Source organism: Arabidopsis thaliana (assembly GCF_000001735.4).
Source record: "Arabidopsis thaliana chromosome 1 sequence".
Classification (NCBI taxonomy): Eukaryota; Viridiplantae; Streptophyta; class Magnoliopsida; order Brassicales; family Brassicaceae; genus Arabidopsis; species Arabidopsis thaliana.
In genome coordinates, this window is record NC_003070.9 from 17,024,372 (window position 1) to 17,049,830 (window position 25,459).

General features: G+C 40.2%; 2 protein-coding genes and 7 pseudogenes across 11 annotated transcripts; 4 read left to right on the forward strand and 5 right to left on the reverse strand.

The window, feature by feature from the left end:
• Nucleotides 1-36: 36 nt before the first annotated feature.
• Nucleotides 37-4,349, reverse strand: AT1G45020 (annotated as a pseudogene; the record flags this gene model as incomplete). The annotated part of the gene is made up of 1 exon: nucleotides 37-4,349.
• Nucleotides 4,350-4,852: 503 nt separating this feature from the next.
• AT1G45030 lies at nucleotides 4,853-5,224 on the reverse strand (annotated as a pseudogene; the record flags this gene model as incomplete). The annotated part of the gene is made up of 1 exon: nucleotides 4,853-5,224.
• A 17-nt stretch (nucleotides 5,225-5,241) lies between these two features.
• On the forward strand, nucleotides 5,242-6,011 carry AT1G45035 (annotated as a pseudogene; the record flags this gene model as incomplete). The annotated part of the gene is made up of 1 exon: nucleotides 5,242-6,011.
• Nucleotides 6,012-6,126: 115 nt separating this feature from the next.
• AT1G45040 lies at nucleotides 6,127-6,484 on the reverse strand (annotated as a pseudogene). The gene has a single exon.
• A 355-nt stretch (nucleotides 6,485-6,839) lies between these two features.
• Nucleotides 6,840-8,898, forward strand: ATUBC2-1 (Ubiquitin-conjugating enzyme family protein). 2 transcript variants are annotated; one of them, NM_103582.4, is made up of 6 exons: nucleotides 6,840-6,995; nucleotides 7,095-7,198; nucleotides 7,289-7,391; nucleotides 7,655-7,718; nucleotides 8,302-8,390; nucleotides 8,501-8,898. In NM_103582.4, exons 1-6 carry the CDS (start codon nucleotides 6,966-6,968, stop codon nucleotides 8,594-8,596), a joined length of 486 nt encoding a protein of 161 aa, NP_564493.1. In that variant the 5' UTR covers nucleotides 6,840-6,965; the 3' UTR covers nucleotides 8,597-8,898. The 2 variants fall into 2 exon arrangements, with proteins under 2 accessions (NP_564493.1, NP_001323221.1); NM_001333242.1 differs by lacking the exons at nucleotides 8,302-8,390; nucleotides 8,501-8,898 and having other exon boundaries at nucleotides 7,655-8,135.
• A 65-nt stretch (nucleotides 8,899-8,963) lies between these two features.
• On the reverse strand, nucleotides 8,964-10,734 carry AT1G45063 (copper ion binding / electron carrier protein; the record flags this gene model as incomplete). Of its 2 annotated transcripts, NM_001036073.5 has the most annotated exons (2): nucleotides 9,725-10,734; nucleotides 8,964-9,282 (listed from the first exon to the last, which is right to left on the reverse strand). In NM_001036073.5, the coding sequence occupies exons 1-2, from the start codon at nucleotides 10,513-10,515 to the stop codon at nucleotides 8,964-8,966; spliced, it is 1,110 nt and encodes a 369-aa protein (NP_001031150.4). In that variant the 5' UTR covers nucleotides 10,516-10,734. The 2 variants fall into 2 exon arrangements, with proteins under 2 accessions (NP_001031150.4, NP_001154404.1); NM_001160932.1 differs by lacking the exon at nucleotides 8,964-9,282 and having other exon boundaries at nucleotides 9,495-10,734.
• A 765-nt stretch (nucleotides 10,735-11,499) lies between these two features.
• On the forward strand, nucleotides 11,500-14,259 carry AT1G45070 (annotated as a pseudogene; the record flags this gene model as incomplete). The annotated part of the gene is made up of 1 exon: nucleotides 11,500-14,259.
• Nucleotides 14,260-14,863: 604 nt separating this feature from the next.
• Nucleotides 14,864-15,809, forward strand: AT1G45080 (annotated as a pseudogene; the record flags this gene model as incomplete). The annotated part of the gene is made up of 4 exons: nucleotides 14,864-15,004; nucleotides 15,084-15,354; nucleotides 15,435-15,519; nucleotides 15,593-15,809.
• Nucleotides 15,810-20,169: 4,360 nt separating this feature from the next.
• On the reverse strand, nucleotides 20,170-25,190 carry AT1G45090 (annotated as a pseudogene; the record flags this gene model as incomplete). Its single annotated transcript has 15 exons — nucleotides 20,170-20,817; nucleotides 20,920-21,004; nucleotides 21,092-21,372; nucleotides 21,486-21,554; nucleotides 21,630-21,707; nucleotides 21,779-21,880; nucleotides 21,962-22,039; nucleotides 22,138-22,278; nucleotides 22,352-22,465; nucleotides 22,546-22,656; nucleotides 22,753-22,857; nucleotides 22,966-23,600; nucleotides 23,686-23,884; nucleotides 23,969-24,876; nucleotides 25,112-25,190.
• Between the last annotated feature and the right edge of the window lie 269 nt (nucleotides 25,191-25,459).

The window sequence follows — 25,459 nt, forward strand, 5'->3', positions numbered from 1 at the left end:
CAGATTCAGGAGCTGAAGGCGGAGCAGTAGAGCTCTTGCTAATATCCCCCTGCAAACCCGGTGTGGGTGGCACAACTACACCGAGTTTGTACCTGAGAGATGTAAACGCATTGAACGGAAGCGATTTAGTGAAGATGTCTGCGATCTGCTCATGACCAGGTATGTGTCTGACTTCCAACAGTCCAAGAGCCACTCTTTCTCTCACATAGTGATAGTGGTTCTCGAAATGCTTTGTTCTCTTGTGAAACGCTGGATTTGCTGTTAGGTAGACCGCAGAGAGATTGTCGCAGTATAGTTGTGGTGGTTTTAGAAGGGGTACTCGCAATTCCTTCATAATTGAGCTGAGCCATGTGATTTCAGAAGCTGCTTCAGAGAGAGTTCTGTATTCTGCTTCAGTGGAGCTCTTTGACACAGACGACTGCTTCTGAGAAGACCAGGAGATAAGGTTCAGACCCAGATAAGTGAAGTAGCCTCCGGTTGATCGTCTTGTTTCAGGACAACCAGACCAGTCACTGTCACTATAAGCTCGTAATGTGCAATCTGACTTCTTCCTGAAGTTTATTCCCATAGTAACTGTACCCTTAACATATCTTAAAATCCTTTTCAGCAACAAGAAATCCAGAGTAGTAGGAGCATGCATCTTTTGGTAAACATAGTTCACTGCAAACTGAATATCAGGTCTGGTAAGAGTCAAATATTGGAGCTTACCAGCAAGGCTGCGGAAATATGTTGGGTTTTAAAAGGTATCCTGATTCTGTTTCCTTTGTTTGTTTAGCTGAAGAAGCAGAGGAGTCGGCATTGGGGCACAGTCACTCATCGATGCTGCAATGGGTAAGTCCTCTGCATACTTTTGCTGAGATAGGAATAGACCTTCAGAATGAAATTGAGCTTGAATTCCCAAGAAATAATGCATCTGACCCATATCTTTCATCTTGAATCTTTTGTTGAGTTCTGCAAGGAGAGAGGCAAGTGTTTCTGAGCTGTTTCCAGTAATCAGCATATCATTGACATACAGGAGAAGAAGAATGATGTCTTTTCCTCTGCTGTAGACGAATAGAGATGGATCTGGAATGCTGCAGTGAAACCCAAATTCCAAGAGGTATGTACTGAACTTGTCAAACCATGCTCTAGGTGACTGTTTCATCCCGTACAAAGATTTATGAAGATGACAGACATAATTTGGTTTGTCTGGATCTACAAAACCTGCAGGTTGAGCCATATAGACTGTTTCTGTTAAGTCACCATGGAGAAATGCATTTTGCACGTCCATCTGCTTGATATCCCACTCCATAATCGTTGCAAGATGTAGAACTCCTCTCACAGTAGCTGTTCTGACGACTGGACTGTAAGTTTCTAAGTAATCTATCCCTTCAGCTTGATTATAACCTTGTGTTACTAACCTTGCTTTCAGCTTTTGCAGGGATCCATCTGCATTTAGTTTGGTCCTGAAAATCCATTTGCTGCCTAAAACAAGCATGTCTGGTGTATAAGGAACCAGAGACCAAGTTTCAGCTTCTTTGCAATTTCCCATTTCTTCTCCCATGGCACCTGTCCATCCTGGGTCTTTTAGAGCTGCAGCAACTGTCTTAGGTTCAGGGTAAGACACTTTGTGAGTCAGTAAAGCATATCTTGGGTTTGGCTTTCTGATCCCACTCTTTTGTCTTGTGGTCATAGGGTGAGTAGACTGAGTTACAACAGGCTCTTGCACAGGTTCTTAACTAGGTAACATTTCTTCTTGACTTTCATTTTGAGTTGTTGTTGTTGATAACTGATCTAATATTCTTTCTGTAGACTGATCTGACGTTTCTTCTGCAATACCAGGACTGTGAGAAGAAGAAGAGAAGTTGTTGCCTATAGGAACATGATCTAAGCCCGCCGTACACCCATAACTTCTTTCCTCTTCCACAGCAGGTACTACAGTCGGTCTTGGTATTGGTATTGGTAGTATAGGTGTTTCTCTTGTAGGTAGTGGAGGAAAATCTTCACTTGTGAATAAACTGTCATCTGATTTAGGTTGAGGTTTACTTACTGTGTTGATTCCCTTTGTCCAGGCTAGCATCAAAGGAGTAAGACTTCCTGAATTTGGTCTTGAATGAGACTGAGCAAAAGGGAAGACAGTTTCATCAAAGATGACATGGCGACTGATGTAAACCCTTCCAGTTGAAGGTAAGAAGCACCTGTACCCCTTGTATTTATCATTATAACCCAGAAACACACACTTGAGTGATCTAGGATCAAACTTGTTAGACGCATAATCTCTCAAGGTGGGATAGCAGGCACAACCAAAGACTCTGAGTGCTGAGTATTCTGGAGGCTTACCATGCAGCTTCTCATAAGGACTGTACTTCTCATCTAGAGCTGTTGTAGGAAGGAGATTGATTAAGAAACTCGCAGTGTAGAAGGCTTCTACCCAAAACTTCTGAGGACGGGTACTCTGAAACATCATTGAGAGACCAAGTTCAATAATGTGTCTATGTTTTCTTTCAGCTAACCCATTCTGTTGTGAAGTGTAGGGACAAGAGATAAGCTGTTTGATCCCGCATTGTTGTAGGTGATCAGTTAGCTTTCTGCTTGTGAACTCTCCCCCTCCATCACACTGGAAAGATCCAATCTTGGTTTGATATTGATTTTCAACCATATCTTGGAACACAGTAAAGGTATGAGTAAAGTCTGATTTGAGCTTTAATGGGTAGAACCAGCAAAATCTTGAGTAGTTATCAATGAACACTGCATAATAACTGAATCCTTGATTTGATTTAATAGGTCAAGGACCCCAGAGATCACAGTGTATTCTCTCTAGAGGTCTAGTAGCTACAAAAAGTTGAAGCAGAAAAAGGGAGTCTAACACTTTTCCCAAGCTGGCAAGACTCACACACCATCTTGGTACTTTTATTTCCAACACTGATAGATTTGTTTGCAGATAGCACTTGAAGGACTTGAGAGTGAGGATGCCCCAGTCGTTGATGCCATATATCTTCACTCGCTCCTTGCTGTCTTGAAGAGTAGAGTGCTTGAACTGGTGAGTCCTTCAACACATAAAGTCCCTTACTATGCTTTCCCTTTGTCAACAGTTTCCTTGTTGCCTTATCATAGATTCGAACATCATCACAGTCAAATTGAAATACGCAGGGATAGTCATTGGTGAGCTTGGAAACTGACAAAAAGGGTTTAGAGATATCAGGACACACAAGAACATCATTTAAAGGTAAGTTACCTGAAGTAGAAGGAAGACTGCCTAATCATGTGTGTGTTATGGGAAGAAAGTTTCCATTTCCCACCATTACTGAGTCACTTCCTTCATACAGCTGAGTCTGACTGAGCTTGTGAGGTGCATTGGTGATGTGAGCAGTAGAGCCAGAGTCACCTACCCATTCACCACCGGATTGATCTGTGACATCAGTTATCCTGAGTATTGCAAGAGCTGCTGGCAGATCCTCATCTTGGTAGCTGTTGTTGAACCGATGCCAACACTTCAAAGCATGATGACCAGGTTTGCCACAGATCTGACAAATGACTCTTTCTCCATTTGAGTTTTGTGAAATTTGTTGATGAAAACCTCTACCACGTGTGGAGAATGAATCTTTGCTTTTTCCACTCCCAAATCTTTAGTTGCCTTTTCCTCGGTTGTTGTTGTTGTTGTAGTAACCAGAGGAGTCTGATCTTGAAGCATTGAAAGCCATGTGAGGTGAAGTTTCAGTATCAGGACCATAGCTGTTCAGCCTATCAGCAAATCCTGTCAGCCTTGAAATCACACTCTCAAAGGTAGGTGGTGGCTGAGTATCCATTGAACCTTCTACAGATGTTTTGATAGGCTCATACTCTCTACCTAACCCATGAAGTGCAGCAAATATCTTCATCTGTTCACTAACAGGACTGCCTATGGAAGCTAGCTGTTCACAAACCCTCTTTATCTCCTTAAGGTAAGTTTCCATGGATTTATCCTGTTTATCTATGGTTTGAAGCTTTCTCTGTAGCTCAAAGAGTCGTGATGAAGATACCTTATTGCAGTGTTGAGCCAAAGCATTCCAGACTTGATAGGAGGTGGCACAGTTGACAACTTCCTGCATGATGTCTTCATTCAGAGATCCCAACAGCCAGGCTCGGACTACTTGGTCAGATCTGTTCCAGGTATGATACTCTGGATTTGGTACCTCAATAGTAAGACCATCGATGTTGTTGAATGGAGTTGTTGCAGGAGGAGGCTTGAGTGACCCATTGACAAAGCCTAGAAGGTTTTGGCCAGAAAGAAAGGACTCAAACTGTGTCTTCTTAAGAGAGTAGTTTTGCTCATTGAGCTTAACAGTGACACAGTTGGAGATGTGAAGAACAGGAGGTGAGTAGAGTTGGATAGATTGATCCATCATAGACCGCTGTGCTCTGATACCATGAAAGTAAGAGCAAGACGGCTACTTTAGGTAATGTTTGAGTGACTTTCCTTTTGATATTATTTCACTTGAGTTCTAGGTTACATCACAAGTTCCCTTTTATAGCTAAACAATGCTAGGGTTTCAATCATTGTGAACTGACAGATGTCTCAATCTTGTTATGCTACGCAGGTCATCAAGCAATCAAATCTGTTTTCTGTGATGATTGGAGCCGTACAACAAGCGCTCCTCTTCTCTGTCATTATTCTGGCTTTGTTCTCTTGCACAGGTGGACTTAGCCGTTGAGAAGATGAAGAAGACTTGTTGGGCTTCTCAGACTTGCTAGGCTTCTCATTTTAGTTGACATTAGGCTTGTTAGGTGAGTGGCCCAATATCCCTTTCTCTTTGCTTACTGCAACGACATCGTCTTGACTCCTTAACTCTTCAGCTACATCTGAGTTCTTCTTCGATCTTGTTTCAGATTCAGGAGCTGAAGGCGGAGCAGTAGAGCTCTTGCTAATACTTTGCTCACAAACACGTATGATCATGTAACAGTCTCCATCCTACCTTTGTCACAAGCGATGTGTTCAAATCCTTTCCAGACCACCCTCTGTCCGTGGACGACAAACCCTATCCCAAGCAACCAAATGTTGTTTTCTCTTTTCTGGTGTACTTCCCCATAAAAAGCCTCTTGAAACTTTATCCAAACCATCGCCAATCGATTTTGGTAAAGATATTGTGCTCATGGTATGAATCAATATAGATGCCAACACTGATTTGGTCAATGTTAGTCTTCTTGCAAACTCAAAGAGCAGCCTTTCCATCCCGGTAGCTTTGATGACACTTTTTCGAACAAAATAGTATTAGCGCGGAGAAGATGAGAATTCTTTAAGGATACTTTTGGGATGGTTGTATGGAAACTTGGGCTGTATGGAAAAAATGGCGGAAAGCACTTGGTCGACCAATGTTTGCCATGGGAGTTTGGTGGAGCTTGAAATAGAGGTGTGGTTATGTGTTTGGCGAATTGGAAAAATGTCGGGAAAGAGTAAAGTTTACCAGAGAATTGGGACAAGAAGTAAGCCGTGCACATAACTCACTTCGGGAGAGTATAGGTACGGGTGTGAGAGTTGAGCGAATGGTAACGTGGAGACCACCGCGGGACGAGTAGTTAAAGCTAGATACGACTGGTCCTTTCACAAGAATCCAGTTTTGACTACAGCGGGGGGACTCATACGGGATGCAACAGGTAGTTGGTGTGGAGGATTTGCTCTCAATATCGGTGTTTGTTCAGCTCCTTTAGCGGAACTGTGGGGAGTTTACTATGGACTTTACCTAACTTGGGAGAGACATATCACAAGATTAGAGGTCGAGGTTGATTCGGAGTTGGTGGTTGGATTCTTAAGCAAGGGGATTAGTGATTCTCATCCCTTGTCTTTCGTGGTACATATGTGTCATGACTTTTTATCTAGGAACTAGATAGTCTGGACTTCACATGTATATAGGGAGGCTAACCGCCTAGCGGATGAGTTAGAAAACTATGCTTTTACTTTACCATTAACCTTTCATATGTTAAAGGTTGTTCCACATGTTGAGACGATTTTTCAGGATGATGACCGCGAAATTGCGTTTCTGAGGCATGTCCGTCTTTAGTTTTTTTTGTTTTTTGGGGGGGGGGGGCGGAAGTTGTTCTCCCGGGTTGCACAGAAATTAGCGAGTAACACCTTAAACACATAAAACGACACCAAACCCGAGCACATTATCTATGAAATATACCAAGCCAAGTTAGAAGAAGAGAAACACTTTGAGGATTATAGTGATGCTTCCTTGATAGCAGGTCAAGTCGGCATCTAATAGAGTTATTAATATCCTGAATTAGAGCTGAGCTTGGCCTCGAAAAGTTATTGTGAGGTCTAGAGATTCTTTCCCTCCAAATGAGATAAATAGACGCTTGAAAAGCCAACTTAAGAATCAAAGCAATGTTCTTCTTCCTGCTAGGATTTTTAAGCATCTGACTCCTGCATCAAACAAAGATGGCAGAGAAACATGGGCCTTGCAGTGAAAGAACTCCATACTTCTATAGAGTAAGAGCAATAGAAAAACATATGTTATCTTATATTTTCCTTAATTTTATATTAATTCTTTGTAAAGTTTAATTTTCATATTTTTACTACTTTAAAAAGAAATATTTTGTTTTTTTAAAACTTAATAATTGTTTTGTACTTGTAATTGGTTTTAGAAAGATATTTTTTTATAAAAAAGGGTATTTTTAAATATAATGTCTTTTAAAAACTACAAATTTGCAAAATATTTTTATAAATGAATAATTATTAATTTTTCATTAAATTAGTACTATTTAAAATTTATAGTTTTTTATCAGTTGCAAGTGCAACATTATTAATTTATAGAGATTTTAGTGTACACTTCTATAAATAAATCAATTCATTGAGATTTTTTTTCACTATTCATCAAAAATATTAAAATTAAGAATAGTAAAAAGCTCTTCATTTGCATAAGAAAAAAACAAAAAACAGAAAACAAAAAAAAAAGACAAAGTAAGGAGGCCAGACAGCAGACCCGTCTCTCTCCGTCTCCATCTCCGCCATGACCAGCTCTTCCGCTCCTTCACGCAAGGTCGCTCTCTTTCTCTCACATGTCTTCAAATTCATGTTTCTCTTTACAAAAACTTTGATGATTCAATCTGAGAAATTGTGTTCTTTCATTCATGCGTAGGCTTTAAGCAAGATCGCGTGTAATAGGTTGCAGAAAGAGCTTTCTGAGTGGCAATTGAATCCCCCCACTGGATTTCGTCACAAAGTCACTGATAATCTTCAAAAGTATCAACCTTTATGTCTCTGTCTTTGAAATGAGTTTTTTTTCTTTCTGTGATTTTGATTTGAATGCGTATCTTTGTGTGTGATCTTAAGATGGACAATAGATGTTACCGGAGCTCCAGGGACACTTTACGCTAATGAGACTTATCAGCTTCAGGTTGAATTTCCTGAACATTACCCTATGGAAGCACCCCAGGCAAGTTTTGTTTTTTTTCTCTGATTCGTGAGATTTTGAATCAAACTGTGTTCTTTTGTTGGTTTTGGTGTCTCTTTGGTTGGCTAGAAGTCTCTCACTGATAAAATTCTTGGGTTTGCTTCTGTAGAGAGACTTTGTTATGGATGTTTCATGTTTTAATTCGAACTTATTGTAAAAAAGTTTTTTGTTTTATGTTTTGGTGTCTCTTGGATTGGAGCTACTGTGGAGGAGAATGACTTATTTTTCCCTGTTGTGTTGAGCAGGTAGTGTTTGTTTCTCCGGCACCTTCACATCCACATATATACAGCAATGGACATATTTGTTTAGGTATTGCTTGCTATCTCTTGGTTACTGTCTGCTCTGCATATGCTTATGTTTAGTTTTGATCAAAGCAAGGGTTTGTCGAATTGATATGTAGATGTAGAATCGGTTAGACTCTGCATTTCATAGTTTTCTGGTCAAACAAGAAAGTGAATATTGCTGAGTTTTAAGATATGTTGATGATTATTGATAAGTGTTATCACTCAAAACTGTTTTTATTGTATACCCCCATGCGTGTAGATCCTTTTCCTTAGTATCTATGATACTTCATTGTTTAAGATAGAGTTACTTAGACATGTTGTAGCAGCCTCTCCATGTTTGCTTTTACTTAAACGTTTACCATATGATGAATTGCATTAGAATCGTCTGTCTTAGATTGTAGGTTGTATTCTTTACCAAAACCGAAATCTTTTTCAGATATCATAGAGCTCTCATGTGTCTGTACTCATTTGCCTCTAAGTTGGACTCTAATCAAAATCCTCAAAAAGCTCTGAACCAATCTGAAATTATGCAACTCTTACTACCATTTACGACTTAGCAGTCCAATACATGGTTATCAAACTGAAAAGCTGTGTTGTTGGTTTATCAGATATTCTATATGACTCATGGTCACCAGCAATGACAGTGAATTCAGTCTGCATCAGCATTCTTTCGATGCTATCAAGTTCACCCGCAAAGGTTCTTTCTTCTTCTTCGTGTTTCCCTATTGACAAGTTACCCAAAGTACTGTGAATTATGAGGTCTGAAACTAAGAATATCAATGTGTTTTTTATTCCGCCTTATTGCAGCAACGCCCTGCGGATAACGATCGTTATGTGAAGAACTGTAAGAATGGGAGGTCTCCTAAGGAGACGAGGTGGTGGTTCCATGACGACAAGGTTTGATGCACGACCAAGATTAAAGAGAAGCCTTAATATGTTAATGATGACATTTAAAAATGTCAAAACCTAACTTTTTGTCTCACTCTTACTATGGAATATGTCAAGTGAAGAGCTCTGAATTACATAAGAGAACACTGAGAGCGGGAATCTATATTTCGTACTGAACATGTCCACAAAAAGATCAATTAATGCTAAACAATAAGTTGTCATTAATGCCAATAGTTATTACACAAATGTTTTTTTCATCCAAATGTCTCTAAAAATGTATATATACATTTATTAGGATTTTTGATTTTCTGATTTGGGTCTGTCTATTCAATAAATTTCCTCTCTGGTGGAGAGGTGACTGTCACCAACTTCTTCCCTAAGCCTAAGGGAAAGATTTGTTAGAGTTGAGCCGAATATTTCTCTCTCGCCAAATATGGTAAACTGAGGCTTGGTACGCTAATTTGAGAATGAAAGCCACCTTTTTATCCCGGCAAGGATGTCTAAGCCATCTTGCACTATCTTTAAACATCCTTGGAGGGGTAACACGTGCGTTAGAGCAGAAAAACGACCATACCTCGTGCGAGAAAGGACAATCAAAGAACACATGCTGCCTTGTCTCATCAAGCGCATTGCAGAGCAGGCAAAGTGAAGGGACCTGAATCCCCCAACTAATAAACCTATCACAAATATGCAAACGATTTCTATTGGCCACCCAAACAATGAAAGCATGAGGGGAAATATTTCAAGAGAACCACACCTAATCATACCAGTCCACTTTAGGACCAGTAGGGTGGAGATGGTGCCAAGTATCACAGGACCAAAAGTTGTTTAAAATTGATCACCTCTAAAACTCAATTGATGGAGTTTCAAGATATTTTCAAAATTGATCACCTCTAAATATTCTCACCAATCTACTTCAATAAAAAAATATTTATTAAAATAACAATGGGAAGAAACTCCATATACAGTTACATCGATGAAAAATCAGAACTAACAAATAAACAAAACTATGAAAAAAAATAAGAAAGAAGAGACTTTTAACTAGTAATTAGTTAGCAAATCTTAAACCAATCGAAAACGAAAGTAGCATATGGTTGAGTAGATGACACAGACGCTTAGTGGTGTCTTAAAATGTCTAACCACCTTGTGAGACGCTCTAAAGGTGACAACTTTGGAACATTGAGTGTTGTTCCGACCACGACTTGGAGCTTAAGACCAGCCCCACAGTGACCCGGTTCTGAGCTAATGAAATAATGGATTCCTGGTTTGGTGAGCTTGATGATATCGTGGCCTGTCTTATGCACGGCTATTGGAGAAGTCGGGTCGCAGTTTAAGAATTCAAGGTCACCGCTGATCTCGTAGACACCGTTGACTTCATTGTTGTATTCGAAAAGGAGACCGTCTCCGACATTGAACTGTTTCTCTTTACTCCAGTTGTAATAGAAATCACTGTCGTAAACGCCCCAACTTTTGGAGTCACCAACCTTGTAGACATGTCTAGAAGGAATAATCTTGCTCGGTAGTGGTAGAGGACTCGGACTCGACGGGTCATGGACGACAAAAACGCCAAGCCTCTGTCCCGATGTACATTGAGTATGGTTTGAGGTGATGAAGTAGTAAGACCCTGGTTCCGTGAAGGTTACGACATCATGTCCTGTGTTGTAGACGGCTTTAGGAAAAGAAGAGTCGCAGAATTCGTATTCCAAACCACCGGAGACTTGTGTGACGTCATTGAGGTTGTGATCGTATTCGAAGATCAAAGAATCTCCCACGTGGATCTCTTTATCCTCGGTCCAATGGTAATAGAGGTGGTCCTTGGCAGTCCATCCATCGGAGTCTCCCACTTTGTAGACGGTGGCCGAACAACAACCGAAGAGAAGTGTAAATATCACAATCACGAAGCTGAAGATCTTCTTCATTCTTGCTGTGGCCATGATTCGTTGGTATACACAAAACAAAAAGGAAGGAAGAAAGATGAACAAAAGCTGAGAGGCGAAGAAGAAAAAGGTTATGAGATATTGAAGAGGCTGAATCAAAGAGAGAGAGAGTTGTGTTGTTGTTGAACGATATAATGAGTTGTGAAGAGATGACCTAACCTATCATTGTTTATAGGGTAAATTGCACACAGTAGCCATTGATCCACTTTTAATTTCAGATTTTGACAAAGTGGGCAGGGCCTTTCAGCTATTAGCCATTAAGCCAAAAACTGACCAAAATGCCCCTGACGACCTGACGAAACTGAACCCGGTTTGTACGTACGGACCGCGTCGTTGGAATCCAAAAGAACCGGGTTCGTACGTACGCTGTTCATCGACGAGAAATGCATTAAATGATTTCTGGGTTTCGGCGAAGTTGACACTTGAGATTGGAATAAAAAAAATTTAAAATTCGTTGGGCTCAGAAGTTTTTAATGCTAAATAGTTTTGACAAGACTAAAACTCATGATTACCTATTATAATAGAGATTATATTGTAAGATATTTTGATAATTTAGATTAGAATTCTGGGTAAAAAACGTAAATCGAAATTCTGTTAAGGTGAAGAAACGAAAATCGAAATTGTGTTACGGTGAAGAATCTGAAGTTTTCAGTTGCTGTTTTACAAAGTTTGAAGGATTGAAGGGGAGACAATCTGTGTTCTGGGTAAGAAATTCGTGTTAATCCTAATTACACTTGAGAACGTGATTTGAATGATACGTTTTTAAAAATTTCTGGGTTCATACATTGTTTTGTTGGAGATTCTATTTGTATTTGTAGATATAAATGAAAGCTCTATGTTTTGTTTAGTTAAATTTATAAGTACATAAATTGTTTTGTTAAGATTCTTTTTGTCTTCGTTGACATAAATGAAATCCTTCAAAAAAGATCTGATTTTTTTTTATTTAATGTTGGTCTGACCTGAGAAATTTATGTTGCAGGTATGGAGTTACCTGTATTAATTATGGTTGGTGAGTGGATATACAAAGAAGAAGGTTGGAAATTTGAAGCTGAAAAAGGAAGTTTCGGACGCTGTGTACGTATTATAGACACAACGACGTACACGGATTTGGCAAGTACAATATGTGATGTTTTCAGCTATAAGTTTAGTGAATGGAACCCTATAATAAGTTACTGGATGCCTGGAAAGATGTCTGATATGATAACAAGTAATCGCCCTCCAGTATATATTGAGAATCAAATCAGCCTGGATACATTTATGTTGATTCGTAATGGCGATCCTTTTGTTAACTTGTTTGTGTCTTTTTACCCTATCGGCAATGGAGGCAATACAGAGACAGAGGTTACAAATGTTGATGCAGCTCATAATGGTTACGAAGATATAAATGTAGATGAGGAGGATGACATAGATGAAGGTGATGAGGATGAACATGAGGATGAGGATAATGAAGAGGACGAAGATATGGATGTACATGACGATGACACCGATGGTGAAAGCCGTGGAAGTACACTCGACCCTACAGTAGACTTTAGTGAAGGTAGTAGCGAAGAATACGATTACAATAAATGGGGTGACATGAATGTGGAACAATATGGAAATGGTCATGTTGAGGAGGGCGTCGTGAATGACACTCAACATACCGTGGAACCCCCAGGGGAATTCACTCGTCTATTGGCATCGTGTACGTCGACGGGTACACATGTACCTCATGTAGAACCCACTGGTGTTTTGGTTGACTGTACACCAACCTCTGCTCCATCCCCGACGTGTCAACATGGTTTGTACCAATGTACGTACACTAGAGTCTGTGCAGAGGAGACAAGATGCGAAAGTGAATTAGTTGAGCACACGGATGATATAGCTGAGAACGTAACTGGAGATGATGGTATAGTCGTCCTAGAAGGGGTTTCTGCAAGTGGGTTAAATATTGAATCTGACGACGGTCTAGTGACAACAGGTGAAGCCTACGAAGTGTATAAAGGGTTTTCTACATTGCATAATGCTGAGAATGAGTTGCTCGATACTGATGCGGATCCTGTATTCGATGATTTAGCCAATGTTCGAGTCGATGTGACAGAAGTTGAATTGAGTACGTCAGGTCATCCGTTGTATGTGGGAAGTGTTTTCAAAAACAAGCAAGTCATACAGCAGACCATGCGACTTGTTGCAATCAAAAAGTGCTTCCGCTACAAACAAACTCGGTCATGCCCTAAAAGATTAGAGATGTTCTGCGTAGATCGCAATTGTTCGTGGCATTTGACTGCACATGTCATACCCAATTCCAAATGTTTCAAAATCACAGGGTATGATTCCATCCATGTTTGCAAGATCGACACTCGAAAGGATTATCGTAAACATGCAACTTACAAGCTTTTAGGCGAGGTTATGAAGAATAGATATAGTTCTTCGCAACGGGGTCCTAGAGCTGTAGATTTGCCTCGATTGGTCTTAAATGACCTTAACGTTCGGATCTCATATTCTTCAGCATGGAGAGCTAGAGAGGTTGCAGTAAACTCTATAAGGGGTGATGATATGGCTAGTTACAGGTTTTTACCTACATATCTGTATCTTTTACAATTAGCAAATCCCGGTACAATCTGTCATCTCCACTCCACTCCTGAAGATAAAGGTCGCCAGCGCTTCAAATATGTATTCGTTTCTCTCTCGGCGTCTATAAAAGGTTGGAAATATATGAGGAAAGTCGTTGTTGTAGACGGAACCCAGCTAGTCGGTCGTTACAAATGATGCCTCCTTATAGCATGTGCACAAGACGGGAACTTCCAAATTTTTCCATTAGCTTTTGGGGTTGTTGACGGCGAGACCGATGCTTCATGGATTTGGTTCTTTGAGAAATTATCAGAGATTGTTCCAGATACTGACGATTTGATGATTGTCTCGGACAGGCATTCTTCCATATATAAAGGCGTTAGTGTGGTGTACCCGAAAGCCAATCATGGAGCATGTATAGTACACCTGGAGCGAAACATATCGGTGTCTTACGCAAGGTACGGTGTGTCTGGTTTATTCTTTAGCGCCGCTAAAGCGTATCGGGTTAGAGATTTTGAAAAATACTTTGAAGAGTTAAGAGGTCGGAGCCCCGGATGCGCAAAGTATTTAGAGGATGTTGGATTTGAGCATTGGACTAGGGCATACTGCAAAGGGGAGCGGTACAATATCATGACGAGCAACAACTCCGAGGCAATGAACAATGTCTTAAGCAAGGCAAAAGCCTATCCAATTGTCTATATGCTAGAGTTCATCCGAGAGGTCATCATGCGATGGTTTGCAGCAAGGCGGAAAAAAGTGTCGAAGTGTAACTCTTTGGTCACCCCGGAGGTAGATGAACGTTTCCTTCAAGACTTGCCTGCGTCAGGAAAGTTCTCAGTCATGATGTCTGGGCCTTGGAGTTATCAAGTTACTTCAAAGACTGGTGAGCATTTTCACGTTGTCCTAGATGAGTGTACGTGTACTTGTCTTAGGTACACAATTTTAAGAACCCCATGCGAGCATGCTCTAGCTGCTGCAATACATTTTGGCATCAACCCGAAGGCTGTTGTTGGATTGTGGTATAGCCTTCAAGTGTTTTCTGATTCTTTCCAAGAACCCGTTTTACCTATACCGGACCCAAAAGACGTTGTTATTCCTCAAGAGTTATCGGACATGATTCTCATACCTCCACGCAGCAGACGACCACCTGGGAGACCACCCACCAAGAGGATACCATCTACTGGGGAAAACCGGGTAAGATTTTCCCCCATCCTCACTTCTATGCAATTTTTCCTTCCTTTTAGGCGCCTTACCATTTTTTAACTTTCAGAAAAAGAGGCAGAAAAGACTCATTCCTAATCAGTGTACAAGATGTCGGCAAACGGGGCATAACAAGAAGACATGCAAAAACCCTATTTAGGCCTCGCGATGGTTAGAGTTTACGTCTCCGTGCTTTTGGAAGCTGTTCTACGTACGTTTTTGGAAATCTTTTGATCAGTCTATGTAGTAATATGACATATTATTTTGTCTGTACGTTACCTTATGTACGTACGTAAGTGGACCTCGTATTATCGGTGTATTTGATTATCCTTCAACTTTTTGTCAATCCCGTTGTTTTCTGTACGTACTTTTGGTAAACGTTTTCATTTGTACGTATATTGGGTACTTCTAATTATACAGAGTTGACGGTTACATTTTTTTGCTATACTGTTACATCAATTTGGGACCAATCATCGCGTCTTTCTAAAATCTATTTAAGAAACTGGTGATAACACCCTTAATTCATTTAAACAAAATTCCACACCCATCACACACATAAGACAGAAAGTCGGTCATTTTGGTTTTTGTTATTGTCATCATGGATGATGGATATCATGCCATTTCCGAACTTTGTCCCATGATCACAGGATGGAGTATACGCGCTTTTGTGGTCAGGGTGTTTCAAAAATGCGTGGGCATAAATGAGTTCGACCTGGGTCTCATCTTGGCAGATAATCGAGTAATATTTCGTCAACGTCTTTCTAACGTTTTTACTTTCACATACCGTACATGTCCCTAATCATGATGATTTGTTGTAGGGAATGCGTTCCCGCATAGAGACTACCATTAATCGTTGCCTTGCTTCATTTTACTCTGACCGTATCCGAGAAAATGAGTGGATAGTTATCAATACTTTCTCAGTTCGTCTCCACAACGAGGGAATACACGCAACGTCCCATGACTACCGGATCTGTTTTATGGATCAGACCATTGTTACCAAAGTATCGGGATTGCCTGCAATACCGTATTATGATTTTACTCCTTTTGACTACATCATCGAGAGGACAGTTTCTACCAGAGTGTTAGTCGGTTAGTATATTTGACTGTCTATTCATTTTTGTAAATATGTACGTACACATAATGCTTTTATCTTCCATTACGTACACTAGATGTTATTGGTGCGCTCATTGAGGTTGGCAACTTGACCGAAGACTACCGTGGACGGAAGCTTCCTTTTAAGATAATGGATAAACAGTAAGTTGTTTATTTTTAATTATTTAGGGTTTAGGGTTTGTTATATCCTGTGTATAATATATATTCTCTGTAGCAAGGAAGTTCTTCAATGTGAAGCACAAAATGACCAAGCTTTCGAATTTCAAAGATTCTTCCAGCGGCTAACTGGTCCTCAAAACATTATCGCACTCGTATCCTGGCGTCTAACCGGGATTCATAAACTGAAGGCTGTGACCAATGGCCCCATCTCCAAAGTCATTGCTAATCCGGATATACCGGAAGTGGAAGAAATCAGAGTCGTCGTCTATTAGTTAATTATTGTTTCTTTTATTCTAAATAACTACAGATTTGTAACCGAATTTAAACATATCCCTACTTTTATGCTAAAGTTTTACCTTCTAATTGCTACAGTTTACTTATTACAAATACAGCCTAATTGTAATGACTTTCCATGGACGTACAATTATGTTTTTGTACGTTCAAATAGGTGTACTAGATGTATAATGTAAACAAACTTAGTTCCATTCATAAGATAAACAATAAAACAAGGAAATAAAAAAACGTTAAAATAAGAGTAGGAAATACAAAGCATAACAACAAACCGAGTAGAGCATACAACCATGTTAATAAAGCCGAAGCATATAACAGGAAAACATATGCTTTACAAACAACACGAAATTATAGCCGATGCATAGAATGGGAAATCAGATGCTGAACGAACGCCTTTCCTTAATAAAATATGCACAACTCCCTAGCATACCAGTAGAAGAAGCAATTGCGGCAGCAGGCTCCGTAGCTGCAACGACCCAAGCAGTCTGGTGAAACCACGAACCTCCATGAACGATTCCACAAACGAGTTCCTTCAGCATGCAGTCGACTTATGTGATACATAACCAACTCCCCCACTGTGTTTGCAGCTTCGAATGATGGCACTAAATCCCAGAAAGTCGCGTTCACGGCTTCAACCTCTCGTCCGTTGCCAGTTGCGGTGAGGAACAGACCATGAGAGAAACATGCGTAAGCGTCGATGGGCGAGATAGAACTCAACATGGTTAAACCATGAGCAACCGTAACGAAATTGCAAGCTAAACGAACCCCTTCAAGGTAAATCGCCGGCCTTGCTCCACGTTCAAGCAGGAGGGTGAAATATGTTCGGAAAGGTGTTTCCGGCAACACGAAATCAGGCCACGTCATAAACTCATCCATGTTGATAGCGGTCGGCTCCAGCGTGCTAACGAGACCTCTGAGTGTTTCAATGGGAGTTACGGAAACGGGTAAGTAGTTGACGAGGATGCTGAGTGGGTTAGGTAGCTGAATGGCCAGTAAATTTCCGCCGGTGGGGGTGTGGGGACGTCCATTGCCGAGACTGAGGGATTTATTTGTGAGTTTAGGTTATATATGGCGTAGTAAGAGCAATGAAAAGTGTGGAGAAGATGACTTGTCGAGGAGTACATGTTATATAGACCAAATGGCGAGGAGACAACTAATTAAATGTTTCACGTCCCACTTACATATTGTAGGTGGTATTAATATTGGACATTAACTCGTGTTTACATGAAAATAGTAAACTATAAACTATTTCCGATTAAAACCGAAACTTCAAATTACAATTTTCGAGTTTATTGGTTTATGTACGTTCAGATTTACACGTGTACGTCTATATTGAAATTTGTATTTATTATGCCTGGCCACGTCTATCACAAAACTGTCTTTTTGCGTCAATCCAATCATGTTTATTCCTACATTTATAGTAACTTTAAAGTTATAATGTAAGTACAGAAAGAAGTATGGATTACGAAACTTCAAATTTATTGCTTACATCCGAATAAACCCTTAAACCGATAAACCTTGTAAACCAGAGGTTAAGCACAAATTGAAACATAACTTTATAGAAGCATTACAAGAACTTGAACAACTTCACGCATAGAGGATAAAACGAAATAGAAACATAACGGCATTAGAAGAACTAGGAACATAACTTAGACGATAACATTAAATCACAACTTCAAATAACTAGTAGATTTATATGACTAGAGCATTTGGCTAACTCGCCTAGCACACCACCAGAGGTAACAACAGTTACACACGTTCTTGAACGGTCCAGATACAATGTAGCAAAGCAAGGCGCAATCTGGAGTTTTAATACCATGGCTGTTAGGATAAGAGAACGTCGATCCGTAAGTATTATTATATGGAGGGCGAAACTTCTTTAAATCCTCCAGGAACTCCTCACACAAATCCCGTGTCTCTTCTGTCCCCAAAGGATAATGATTGCGTCCAAATAGGTTTAGAAAAATGGCTCCCATGTAATCATTCCCGTCAATTATGTAAAGTATCGCACAAGCAAGTGTAGCATGGGCTTGTGATGGAACATGAGGTCGTAAGAGGTTGATGGCTCCCTTAATGTCACGTTCATGCGTTAAAACACGAAGAGCTTCAAAATACATGGCAGTCGGATTGCCAGCATCCACACACATTTTGAAAAAGGCTCGATGTCGGCCTTCTTCTTGTGGGCCGGATGGATGATGGCTGCCATCAACTTGGTAGTCGTCGGGATCCTCACACATGCTAAAAATATTAGCACCTTTCAGGACATCCGGACGGTAAACAACATCTCTGCCACGTCTGCCTGACCGTAGTAGTGGCTGAAGGTCCCACCAGCATTTGTGCGCCACTGTCTTAGCAATCTTTGCGAGTAAATCGTCAGGAATAGTTGGGTTGACCATGTTAGAAATGAGATACTCCGAAGAGGTCAGATCATTGTCCTTTTAATAACCGAGGAGGGAGGGTAACGGATGGGGAGATAGCGTTTACAATAAATTTGCCAATAAATGTACGTATAGAGTAACAGTGTACGTACATTTATAATTCTCATATTTGCGGTATAATCCGAAGGAAATTTATATTAAATAATTGATATATGTACGTCTAATAAGGAGTTACACGTGTACGTATAGAGTAACAGTGTACGTACATATATAATTCTCATATTTGCGGTCTAATCCGAAGGAAATTTATATTAAATAATTGATATATGTACGTCTAATAAGGAGTTACACGTATACGTATAGAGTAACAGTGTACGTACATATATAATTCTCATATTTGCGGTCTAATCCGAAGGAAATTTATATTAAATAATTGATATATGTACGTCTAATAAGGAGTTACACGTGTACGTATATTTCCAATAAGACTAAAGTTCTTGCAATTATGACAAGTGGGAGTGTATTTATTAATTAACGCATGGCACGTCAATTGAATAAGACTGACATTCTTATTCAATTCACTGACATATATCCTTACATTTACTATTACATTTATAGTTAGAATATAGGTACTTGTTATAATGTAAGTACTTGTTAGAATGCAAGTACACCTACCAGTTTAGTTTGACAACACAAATATATTATTCATGACAGATAGAACCAAACCGCATGAAAAAGACACAGAAGTTGTAAATAGGAATTTAAAGGAAACGGAAACAAAACAACATAATAGGCGCATTGTGGATGAAGCAAAAACAAAATACATAGGACCAAACCCCTAACAAACTTGAAACACGTGACAGTGTACGTACACCAAACACACGTACAAATGAGAGACCTAGAGAATTCGGCTAATTCGCCTAGCACACGACCATAGGTAACACTTGTTGCAAACGTTCTGGTATGCACCAGAAACCATGAAACAATGGTAGGCGCATTGTGGCATTTTAATTCCATGGCTGCTGGGATAACAGAACGAACGAGCGTAAGTATTATTGTACGGCGGGTTAAACTTGTTTATCTCCTCGAAGAACTCCTCACACAAATCTCGTGTGAAATCGGAATCCAATGGATGATGGTTGCGTGTGTAGAGGTCCAGAAACAACCCACCCATATAATCATACCCCGCACATATGAATATGATGGCGCAGGCGATGGTTGCATCTGCTCGGACGGGTGCATGACGCTGCATGAGCTTAAGTGCTCCATTGATGTCAGTTTCATGAATTAGAACACGTATTGCTTCGTTATACACAGCCGTCGGATTGTTAGCGAGAAGGCACCTTTTGAAAAATAGTCGATTGCGGCCTTCTCCTTGGGGTCCGGTTGGATTATGGCCACCTCCTACTTGGAAATCATCGGGAACACGGCACAAGCTGTAGATGTTAGCGTCTTTAAGGACATCCGGTCGGTAGACAATGTCTCTTCCACGAGTGCCGGATCGTATCAGTGGCTTAAGGTCCAACTAGCTTTTGTCTGCCACTTTCTTAGCTATCATAGCGAGCAAGTCGTCTGAAATAGTGGGATTGACCATCTTAGAAATGAGATACTCCGAAGAGGTCAAATTCTTCCTCTCATTTAATAACCACGGATGGAGATATTGTTGGGGAAATTACAGTTACATTGAATGACAAATTTAATTTTACATTGATGGATGTCAAATCAATGGTACCGCTTGTATACACAACAGTCGTGTAATGTGTACACGTGGACACGTAGTTTGTACGTACTTTGGTCAGATATCTTGTTTTTGTACGTTGTTAATTACTACATAAAATGTTGCATAGCATACAAAAGTAATAAATTGTTTAGAAAACAAACAAGTAAATGTAAACACAACAAAACACAAGTTCCAAAAGGCATACAAAACACATAAGTTTGCTTCAGTTGCAACTTCGAATAACTAGGTTAATGGCCCAATTCCATGCTCGTAGAGCTCGACTGCGTAACCCTTACGGAAGTTGTACATATCATCTTCTTCAATCGAAAACCTGTCCTCAACAGGAGTGTTAAGCATGTACAACTCAATAAACTTCATCGCGTACGGACCGCAATCTCCGGTAGTTGGATTCTGTGGTAGACGTTGATTCCTTATGTATGTAAAAGGAGTCACGGGATAAGGCTTATCGAGATAATCTTTGCATGTCGCTCTGACTAGGTACGGTAGCATCTCCATTATTGGAAGGATACGTGACCTAACCACAGACTCCCGCGTAAGCGAACGCAAAGGATCCATGATTTCAATAACACGACGTTGCAGGCATATAGCCAACCCAACCCAATGCTTCTCAGCTTTCCAGTTCATGGGAACAAATATGATGTCCACATCTCTGATCCAATGCAGCTGTGGTTCACGATTAAGGCATTCTCCCTTGGGAAACCGTGTGAGAAGTTTGTCCCATTTGAAAGTGTCGGGTTTACGACAGGATCTGAATGCATTGGCACAGCTTGACAGAAGGAAAGTGAGTCTGGGATCCACAACGACATACCGATTTCTCTTCATATGCTCCCCGTTCTTATGCCACATCAAGAGTGCCATCATTTCCATGTGCTGAAAAGTACATAAAAGTATGATGTTATGTACGTACTTTCAAAAACATATTATTACATATACGTACAATTACAACAGTGTACGTAATTAATGGTCACTTACGTATGAGCCAACCCAATCATTAGCCTCGGCTAGAGTAGTGAAGAATTCGTTGTCCACTTTCCGAAAGCCGAAAAGAGTATGGCACCTGAAATTAGTAAGACATATGAAATAGTTAGGATTGATATAAGATTGACAAACAATCAGATAATTGTGTGAATGCACAGATGCATACCTTTTTTCTCCTTGAGTTATAGTACATAATTTCTGGAATTTAGCTTCGTCAACCTTCTCCAAAGGATTGTACAACGAATCGCCAGCCTTAACCAAAACCTCCGGGCCTGCCTCTCTCTCCTCAACAAATGTTACATCAGGATCTTTTTTATCATCATTTTTGGTGTCATCGGAGAAGGTAACTCTCCGTCTTACACTTTTCTTCTCTTTCTCATTGACGGGAGCAACGATTGCTTCAGTTTTAGAGACACCCGCTTCGACAACATCGTCCTCCTTTCCTGTCTGCAAGCACAAAATCATATAATTAGATTGGTCATGGAAACAGGTACAAGAGTACGTACACTATATGCCCGTCTAGTTGAAATATTAATAGGTACACGGGATAATATACTGACCTCTTCGGGGATGGCAACCTTTTCAGATACTTTTTCTTCGAGAACATCGTCTTTCAATTGAGTAAGCACCTAATGAAAACAATTTAACAAACTTCAAATTATAACTCCGACAGTAATGTTATTAATAGTTAGCTAATAAATTACCTCTTCAGGGACGGCAACCTTCTCAGGAATTTTAGATACATTTTCTGCGAGAATATCGTCCTTCAATTGAGTAAGCACCTAATGAAAACAATATAACAAACATCAAATGATATCTCCGACTTTAATGTTATAGTTAGTTAGGAACTTACCTTGCTAACAACTACGGTTGGTGAAGACGGGTCACTGAGATTCGCTTCATAATTAAAATCCCCTACAGTCGTCGGAGAAACAAATCCAGGTAACGCAGTGTCCTTCATATTTAGTAACCAAATAATTGGTTATATCTCTAATTGGCAAATAAGCGTTACAAAGAGCAAAATAGTAACACATACCTCCAAGGCTTCATCTACAACGGTTGGAGATTTATCCTCCTTCAAAGCTTCCTCTCCTTCCCCACAAATTGTTTCAGCCTGACCTCATTATATGGAGATGGATGGCCATTGTATTAGTCAAACTCACAGCAAAACATTCAAAGGTGCGAAACAGATTTCAAAAACATTGTACGTACACTGGGATTGCCATCTTCTGTAACTTCAAAAGCAAATTCTTGCCTACCCTTGACCTCCGGTGACTGTGGCTCCTCCAACTGTTGTGACTCAGGAGCAACAACTTCTTCTTCAGGATTACCACCAAGTCCTTTCTGAACGTCCTATACAAATGCAAAGCATACAAATTAGAAATAATATGTACGTACACAAAAATTAGTAGTACGTACCCTGTACCTGATGGGACGAGGAAGATACATCATCTGACATTTTCTCAAGGGCTGGGTCAGACAGTATTGGGTCAGGCAAGAGTTGTTCAAAGTTACCACCATCAGGAATGCCATGTTCGGGCTGTTATGTCAAAAGTAAGAACATTAAGAACATAAAATATTTTGTACATACAATAATGAAATAATAAGAACACAAGTTACCTGGTGAGATGGTGATGGAACACGATCGACATTGTCTTCCATTACAGAGTCAGATACATTTTGGTGTAACTTTGAAGAATCTTCTTCAATCTCCGAGTTCCCTCCTTCCTCCTTCGAAATCAAAACCATACAATTGGTCAGTAATATTTCTTTTTGTACGTATAATAAGGCATAAATTATAACATGACTATTACACAAGTGAGTTACCTCTTCAGTTGATGATGCTCCACCCAAATATATGTTTTCCATATCATAGTCAGAGACGGTCTGTTTTGCTGAAACTTCGCCATCCCCATCATTGCCTGGTACCTCCTGTGAATAAACACCAATATAACGCATTCCTAAGTATTTGGTTGTACGTACACATAATAAAAACCTTTTTTCGATTGTATTTACACAAGGTACATGCTGTAGACGTACCTCGACAGGAAGACTACCAGTTGCAGCCTTCTTGGGAGTATTGTTCAACCTGGAAGATCTTCTTGGAACAAATTTTCTTGGTTTGGTGGATTTCTTTACAGATTTTCTCTGTACCTGTTCAGCTGCCTTCTCAACTCTTTTGTTCGCCTTCTCAACCCTTTTGTTCACCTTCTCAACAGTTTTGGTCACCCTCTCAACCTTCTCAGATGGTGAATCAGATTTGTGAGATGATCGTGGGCCTTCTTCCTTTCGGTCCTGGGACTGTAGAGCAGCACGTATCTCTTCACGGACAAATACTTTTAAATCTTCAAACTTTTTATCCAAAAGTTGTGTTTGCCTCTTGAAGAAACTCCTCAATTCGCCCGCATACTTATCGAACGCTTCGTCTCCAACTTCACCATCAGCACCATTGGGTCCACCTTCACCATCAGCACCATTGGGTCCACCTTCACCATCACCACCACTTGGTCCACCTTCACCATCACCACCACTTGGTCCACCTTCACCATCACCACCACTTGGTCCACCTTCACCATCACCACCACTGGGTCCACCTTCACCATCATCAGAGTGACTAATTTTCCTTTTTTTGTTTTCAACAGGATCTGACACCCGTCTTTGCCTCTTCAAAATAACTATATTAAACGGTTAAATCATGCATTACTACTCTTAGAGGAACCTAATTCTGATATAAGTTATACGATGAAAAGATATGGTTACCTCTCTCTCCAGTTGCTGAGGGCCGGACTTGCTTCTTAGGCGCATCATCGCCTCCAACCCACATTTTTTCATTCCACTCCTGCTCAGATTTCAACATCCTTAAAATGTTATCAACTCTTGGGTCCTCTTTTTCTTTCCTCCATACAAAAGATTTTGGGCAATTACTGTCTGCTGGGTCCACAATATATGTGATATCCACCTACATAGACGATCATTGTTAATTTCAGAGTGTATGTACTTCATTTTTTTATACCAATGTACGTACAACAACAACTGCACAAACCTGTTCAGCAGACTCGCACGCCAATATGGTGGATGTCTTGATTGGACGCAATTTGGAAAGGTTTTTAATAGTCCTCTCTGTAAACACGGCGGTATCTCCTTCAGAAGGTAGGAGACTAGCAATAGACGGTATAGTTGCGAATGCAAGGAGTTGGAGTCCAAGTGGGAAGCCATGGAGTGCATAAGAATGTTGCTTGCAACCACTCCGGAGTTTTTTAACGTCGGTGTCTCCTTTGAAACTTGCGATACGCTCCAAAGTAAGCAGAAATGATGTCCTTCCCCAGGGATATTTACAGAAGAAATCAAGGTTCTTCGTCAGCTCAACTGTCATCTCATTTGGTCTCAAAGGAGGAGACTTGTCACATATTAGCACACCATCCACAATGATAATTAGGGCGAGAGCTAATTTCTTCCATGCAGGCATGTCAGTTTCAGAAATCAATCTATCCCTTAATTCTTCAACTGTTGGCTTAGCTTTATCATCTCCAAACAGAGTAGCCCACACTGTATTTTCACCTTCCTCACGCTGCATAACACTTTCTACATCCTTATCTTTAGGATAGGTTCCACATTCCAAACCAGTTATAAGTGCCCATTCTCTTAATCCGAGCCTAATAGGATGACCAGCGAATACCATCCACATCTCATAACGTTTATTTGTAACTAACTGACGGCATATTAATCCAAGAACAAGTTTACCAGAAAAGGATGCCTTGTTAGTAGGGATCCTAAAGAGGTCACCAAATGGAGAATCTAGAAGGAACGTCATTTCTGGTGTGTCCTTAAGCGCAGCTGCTATTTGACCAATGTACTCCGCTCTGGAGTACGCATTTATCTTCGCCTTGCTAGGGTAGTGATCGAGTGCAAACAACCTCTGTGGTAATTCACCCGGATCATTAGAAGTACTTCCTGAAAGTTGAGCAAGACGAAGAAGTTCTTAACACGTACACTATATCCAAATACCAACTAAACATAAACTCGATTTTCATATACACGTACACCGAAACCTTTTATACTCAATCAACTGTTTTTGGCGGAAAAAAACAAAATCCCTTTGTCAATTGAAAATTTATGAGTTGAAATCTCTAAAATTAACCTAGATTTTGAATCAATCATTCTCCAAACGAAGTTAGGGAAAACTAACCCAGATTTGTCGTCGCCGCCGATGCCTCATCAATATCCGAAACTCCTCGCCGCCGACTACTCTTCCTCGTCGCCGCCATTAGAGCTCTTCTATGAACAGTTAATCGATAAACCCAAAAAGCGTATTATTGTTCCACACTTTAACACGAACCCTATCGAAATTTTCTCCACTTTAGCAACGACTAGAACTCGAACAGAGCCTCAATCGGAATTGTGATTCAGTTTTGTCGGAATTTCTCTGGTTCTTCGAAACCACTCTTCGTTTCGACGGAACTGTTCTGCTTTCTCGAAGAAGACAGTTTTTGATTTATTTTCAGTTTTAAAATTAATAATTTTAAATATTTAAATT